We start from the raw sequence: 6754 nt of genomic DNA, 5'->3' as shown, positions 1-6754 counted from the left end.
GTGTCGCGGTGTCACGCCGGCAAGAGCACGAAGTCGTCGTTGACGTCCACCATTGGCACGTAGAAGGAGGGCACCTCGTTGACGCAGAGGGATTTGTGCCCCGCGGGGTCCAGCTCCTGCACCTTCAGCTGCCATTCCATCCTCTGCACGGCGTTCAGGGCGGCAGCTTCGTGTTGCTGCCGCATGAGCAGGCACGTCTGCATCGGGAAAACGGACCGAAAGAAACAAGGAGGGGTGAGGGGTGAGTGGGAGAGGGCAGGGACGGCTCCCACTGCCCGTCACACCCTGCAAGGACAGAGACCTGTGGCCACGGTGATGGGCAGAGCCAGGGATGCCACACACATCCACAGAGCCCAACTGCAGCAGGGACAGACCCAGAAGGGCCTTGTGGGGCTGCTTTTAAAGGCTCGTGAGCACCCAGAGCTCTGTCCCCGCTGGGGACAGCCCTGGCACAGTCCCCATCGGCCCCAACAGTGCCCCTGGGGTCCTGCTCCCTTCATGGGAGCTGCCACCTCCCTTGGTGCCCCACAACTCTTCCTGCTCCCCCCCATGCCCGGGTTTGCCACCTCAAAGTCCCACCTCTGCCCTGCACCGTCCCCAGAAGCGTCCCCCATCGCTGTCCAGGCCACCTGGGGGCCCAGCAGATTTTTGGAAAACACAAAGGCAGCTTCGAGGTGGCACAACTCCCCGCAAAGGAGCCCCCCGCGCCTCTCACCTTCATCCGGTCGTACTTGTCATCCACGTCCTGCAGCCAGGAGATGAACTGCCGCGCGTTGAAGCGGTCCCTGACCGACTTGTTTTCGTCTCCCTGCGCAGAAGACAGCAAAGGGAATTACGTGGTTGTATTTTCCCATCACAGCACCCACACCTCTCTGTATCCTTCAGCTCACACCGTAACTTTGCTGCAGAGACGCAGGCACTTGGCTGGGAAATGCCAAGGGATAGATCACAGCTCCTGGATCGATAACCGGGTCCCCGGTAGATCCCAGATCCCTCCTGCAATGCGGCAGTGGGGCACAGGCTGCAGAGGGCACTGGGGGGATGCCTCAGCATCACCACGATTGCCCCTTCCCCAGCACAGGATGATGTGAAATCGAAGGGAAACGACCGTTTCTTGTGGGCTGAGAGACACAGCCTGGCTCCTTCAAAGCCACTGCTTGGACACAAATCAATGGAGCGGCTCTCCCCTTCCTTCAACAGGAAAAGGCATCCCAGAGTGTAATAAAACAAACATTTCATGTGTGCAGTGATCCTGGGAAGGGCAGAGGGTGCTGAGGCTCATGAATGAATGTGAATCCTCTCTGCTCCTACAGCAATGCGATGCTCCCTGCATCCCCGCATCCCCAGCACGCACGTGGGGTACCCCAAAATGTGACACCAAAAACTGACTCAGATCAAGCAACACGGAGAGGGCTCCTGCATCGTGTGCCACTGAGGATGACAGGCACCTGAGTGGGGAGAGCATCGTCCTGGGGTGGATGAGAAGGGGTGGTTGTAGGGCACAGAGGTTCTCCTGCCCCTCTGCTCTGCCCTGCTCACACCACAGCTGTAATCTTGTGTCCAGTGCTGGGCCCTCAGCTCAAGAAGGACAGGAACTGCTTGAAAGAGTCCAGCAGGGCCACAGAGATGCTGGAGGGAGTGGAGCATCTCCTGCTGAGCAGCAGCTGAGGGAGCTGGGGCTCTTGAGCTTGGAGCAGAGGAGACTGAGGGCTGCCCTCATTCCTGGGGATCCATTTGGAAAGGGCAGTGTCAGGAGGAAGGAGCCAGGCTCTGCTCTGGGATGGCCAATGCCAGGACAAGGGGCAATGGTCCCAAGCTGGAGCACAGGAGGTTCAAGCTGAAGATGAGGACAAAGTTTGTGAGTGTGAGGGTTATGGAGCATGGCCCAGGCTGCCCAGAGAGGTTGTGGAGTCTCCTTGTGTGGAGACACCCAAAGCCCTGGCCGTGTTCCTGTGTGACTGCTCTGGTGATCCTGCTGTGGCAGGGGTTGCACTGGGGGAGCTTTCCAGGTCCCTTCCAACTCCTCACATGCTGGGATTCTGTGATCAGGAACTCCCACCTGCATCCCTCCCTCCCAAAAAGCACCCTGAGGGCCTCACACAGCACCTCTGAGCCACCCAGGCAGGCACTGACCTGATTTTCTAGAGGCATGTTATAGACCTCGGAGTCCAGCAGCATGGTGCAGGCGCTGAAGGGCACGGCCTGGTTGGCAATAGTCCTTGCTGCCCGACAGTGAACCCGCAAGATCTCCTGCTCGCAGGAGACGATGAGCTTCTCCTGAGGAAGAGCAAACGGAGCAGTGAGTCTCCCCAGCAGGGGAAATTCGGGATTTCTTCCCTGGAGGAGTTTCCCCTTACCCGCTCGATGCTGTGCTGGAGCCGGAGCTTCCCTCGGACAGCTTCCTGCTGCTTGAAGAGCTCCTTCAGCGGCTCGGCCAGCGAGGGCGGCGGGGCGATCTGCAGGCACACAGTGGTGTGGTTAGAGCCAGAAACACCATGGGGGGCACAGCCAGAGCCTAAATCCCCCCTCATGCTGCAAGGGCGCTGTGCAACGGGGCCTGAGCGCCTCTGCCCAAGGGTGAGATGCTGCTGGGGAAATACAGCCAGGAGCAGCCCCCCCTGTGCGAAGGTGCCCATGTCCTGCCCTGTCCTACACCGTCTTGGGGAGCAAAGCACCCCCAAACACGGCCCATGGTGCAGAACGGAGGAGCAGGCGGCTCTGTGCTGGTCCAGGAAGCAAAAAGCAGCTGTGAACACCACCTCTGCAGCGCTGGGGTGGATAAAATGTGGATTAAATCACGCAAACAGTAACTCATGGGACAGAACCAGCGCAGAGTGGGGTGTTTCACTGCATTTATTGATGGTTTGTATTGGCAACTCCATCCGTGCTGCACGGCAGGGACACGCAGACCCCGCTGCCGAGGAGCCTGCGCTACCGGTGCTCAGGAAACCACAGCAGGAGTTGAGAGCCATCTTTGTCCTCCACGTTCATCATCCTGTTACTGCTTGTGAAAGCAGCTCTGCCTCCCAGCCTCAAATCCAGCGGATTCCCATAAACCTGCTCTAAAGCCTGAACAAATCCCAGGTTCCTAAGCACAGCCAAATGTCCTGTTTGGAGAAGCACAGAACCTCACAGGATGCGCTTCTCACGCAGCCTCCACTTACATTTGTCATCAGAGCACGTCCTAAAAGAGGAATGAAGCACGGCCAGGGTGCCATGAGCATGGCAAGGGCGCTCAGGATGCACGGGGGACACTCTGGGACGGTCCCCGACACTGCAGTTTAGAGAGAGAAGGAGACTCACCACTGGGATGTGGAGCTTGCTCAGGGGTTTGCCGTCCAACAGGTAGGAGCCCGTGTAGGTGACGTACTCGGCGTAGCACTGCGGCGCCTGGGGGGTGATGTAGCAGAGGATTTTCCGCTTCTCTTCGATCTTTTTCCTGATCTGGAGGTACTCAAAGTAGGGGTTGGACCTGTCGCTGTGGTACGGTTCAATGTCGTCCAGTTTGATAGCGTCGACGATAGCTGCCAGTGTCTGCTGGATCATCTCCCTGGTCTGCTGGGTGGAGGTGTTGATCTGCTGCTGCAGCTGCTGGTTGGAGCGCTGGAAGCGCCGCTTGCGCGGGTGCTGCGCCTGCGAATCGTCCTCCTCGGCGATGCGGCCTTTGGCGCGCGTGGCGGGCGCCGACACGGGAGGAAATTCCTTCTCCGAGGCGGCGGCGTTCTGCTTGTTTTGGTTGGCGAGCATCTGAGCCCGGTTCCTGGTGATGCGCTGAGGAATCTCCTCGATTTTGGGTGCTTTGGGAGCTTCCGCTACCGGTTTTTGTACGGGTTCAACCACCTCTACTTGAGCGTTGCCCACAGGTGCATCCGCCTGGGCAGAAGGGACCTGGCCCCCGCCCCGCGCCGCAGCCCCCTCCTGCAAAGCGCTGCCCTCGGCGGTGGCCGCGGTTTGGGGACAGCTTTGGGAGCCACCCTCTGCCACCGCCCCAGTTGAGGACAGGTCCTCGTGCGTCGCCTCCACCTCTTTGCTCTCCGCCTGCGCGGGCTCGGCCGGGGTCTGTTGGAAAATTGGTGCTTCAGAGTCCTCCACTGCTTTTTCCTCAGCCACGTTCAACGCTTCCGAGGCGGCTTCTTGCGTGGCCAGCTCCGGTTTCTGCTCCTCTGCCTGCGGCTCCGTCTCCACGGGCAGCACGGGGGCTCCCTGGCCGACCGGCGGCTCCTCGGGCTCACCGGACGCTATCACGGCCGCGCTCGATTTAATGATCCCAGCGCCCGTTTCTGACCCAGCCGCTGCCGGGTTTTCTTCCACCGCTTCCGCCTCGGTCATCTCCGTCTCCGCAACGTCCTTGGGCTGCAGCGGCAGCTCCGGCAGCGAGAAGGGCCCGAGGTCCAAGTCATCCTCTGTGTTGGTGAAGGGGTCGGGCCACGTCACCGCCTCCTCCGCGTTCGCGGGCGCAGTGTTACCGGTTTCCAAATAGCTGCTTTCCGGCGCGCTGACGACTTCGGCCTGAGGTTCTGCTGGTACGCACGGGGGCTCTGGAGGTATCTCGGGTGCTTCTTCGGGAAGAGGCTTGCAGTTGTTGAAGAAGGTGTCTAACCTGGTAGGGGACATGTAGGGAGCCTGCTCTTCGGCGTTTGCTATCTCTCCTGGAACCGCTTCCTCAGCATCCTCCTTCACCTCCTCCAGTCCCGGTTCAGACACCGACAGGGGGTAAGATATGGGGGAGACGGGGTAGGAAGTATCCGTGGGGATGAAGGCTACCGGCGTAGGATGAATGGGCTCTAGGGAGCAGAGCGGAGGTTTGGGGGACTCGGCAAACCTCTGGGGAGATTTCATCAGGAGCTCCGAGCCCATGGACCAGGCGACAGAGTGCTCTGCCGGGTTGGCCATCAGGCTGGGAGGGACGGCGGCCTCGGCGTTTCTGGAAGGGGGGTTATCCCAGTCTATGCTGTTTTGCTCCGGCATCCCCGCGGTGTAATGGTTTTCCTCGATGGGCGGTAGGTAGGTGGGCTCTGGAGGGATGATGGAGGCGGTGGCCTGCTGCTCCTCCGTGGGGTCCAGGGGCATGCCGAGGGCGGGGGGCAGCTCCGTGTTGTCCAGGGGCATGCCGAGGTCGGGGGGCAGCGCGCTTTCGACCGACGGAGCCAGCAGCTCGTCCCTGTGCGAAGGGGACGACTTTGCTTGCAAACCCGAAAAGACACTTTCGGGCGACTGGGCCACTCCGCTGACAGCGCCCGGCGCGCAGTGCAACGCTTCCACTTTGGGGGATGAAACCCCGTAATCCGGCGAGTAATACCCAGGAGATAAACACTGGAACTTCTCCGCGGGGACCGAGGGAAGGGGAACCTTCTCCTCCATCAGATGCTGCACCGGAGAGTCGTAATTCGACGTCGCTGGGACGCTTTGCTGCCTGTAAAACTTGTCCCCGACGCTGAATTCTTCTTCGGGCGCCCTCCTGATATCGACCGAGATGGAGCGGTAAAGGTTGGTGGAGGGAATGGTACGAGTCGGGGTCTGGCTCGGGTTTTCGGGGAGCCCGCCGGAAACGTTGGCGTAGCGGTCGAAGAAGGAGGGGGAGCAGGCGTTCATGGACATGGTGGATATGGGCAGGGCGTGCTGCGAGTCGGCGCACTCGAACATCAGGTCCGTGTAGTCCTCGTTGCTGCAGGAAGGGGTCCTGGGAGTCTGCATCACCTCCTCGTAGCTGGGACAGGAGACGACGGAGGCCGGGGTGGGGACTCCCGTGGGCCGGTTCTGGTCGGGCCGGGGGGACGCGGGCAGGATCTCCTTCAGCTGGGGACCCGCAATCCAGTCCTTGGAGTCCGTCCCAGCCACGGGCTGGGCCTTGTTTTCTGGGGACAGGATGGGGGTCAGGGGACCCAGCTCCTTCAGCTTCTTCTCCTTCAGCTGAGTGTCCAGCGCCAGCGGCTTCTTGGCTGCCAGGTCCAGGCTCCTCTTGCGCACGTCTTCCGAGCTCTTGAGTTTGTCCTTCAGCTTGGGGTCCCCGGACCTGTGCCGCATCTTCTCCATTTGTTTCATCCTCTCTTTGTGCCTTTTGTGGCGCTCCTCGATTTCCAGGTCCTTCTGGCTCAGCATCCTCTCGAAGCTGGTCATCATCAAGTCCCCGTCGCCCAGAAGCTTCTCCCTCGGCCTGGCGTCCTTCTTGCCGCTGTCTTTGGAGAGGCTGATTTTTTCATTCCCGTTGCTTATTTTGATGGACTCCGACTTCTCCTTCTCCTGGTTCTCCTTCAGCTTCTCCTTCAGTTTGGTCTCGCCGAATTTGAGGTTGTCCTCCTTGGATTTCTCCTTGAAGGCGGTGACTTGGGGACTGTCCTTCTCCTTCAGCGCCGACTTCGGCTCATCCTTGTGGTGTTTAAAGAACCCGTCTGCGTGTTTGTCTCGGTGCTTTTCCTTCTCCTCCTTCCACTTCTCCTTGTGTTTATCCCGCTTCTTTTTCTCCTTCGCGGCGCTGATGGCGCTGGAGCCGTAAGCTTTGTCTTTCTCCGCCTTCTTTGACAGCTCCCTTTCAGAATCGTTTTTGTCTTTCTTTTCAGAAAACAAGTAATCAATGCTTTTCTCCGCTTCCTCATCAGCCTCCGCCTTCATGTTGTAGGAAGTGCTAAAAGCCTCCCCGTCCACAGAGAAATCCTTTTCGTAATGAGAGGAATCCTTCCTGCTGCTGGAGTCCTTGAATTCTTCGGTTTTCTCCTTCTTCTCCGTCTTCTCCTTCTTTGCCTTTTCCTTCTCATGG

General features: G+C 59.6%; 1 protein-coding gene across 1 annotated transcript in view; it reads right to left on the bottom strand.

Annotated features, from left to right (window-relative positions):
• Window positions 1-11: 11 nt before the first annotated feature.
• ANKRD11 (ankyrin repeat domain 11) overlaps window positions 12-6754 on the bottom strand; it is a gene marked incomplete at its 5' end in the record, with an annotated part of 14169 nt that continues 7426 nt past the window's right edge. The window contains 5 exon segments of the mRNA XM_010186573.1: window positions 12-197; window positions 716-808; window positions 2134-2277; window positions 2358-2456; window positions 3304-6754. The exon segment at window positions 3304-6754 is cut by the window's right edge and continues 29 nt beyond it. Of these exon segments, the coding sequence (XP_010184875.1) occupies window positions 12-197; window positions 716-808; window positions 2134-2277; window positions 2358-2456; window positions 3304-6754 (3973 nt within the window).

The sequence above is a fragment of the Mesitornis unicolor genome, unplaced genomic scaffold (assembly GCF_000695765.1).
Source record: "Mesitornis unicolor isolate BGI_N332 unplaced genomic scaffold, ASM69576v1 scaffold36686, whole genome shotgun sequence".
NCBI lineage: Eukaryota > Metazoa > Chordata > Aves > Mesitornithiformes > Mesitornithidae > Mesitornis > Mesitornis unicolor.
This window is presented reverse-complemented; position numbering and strand designations above follow the sequence as displayed.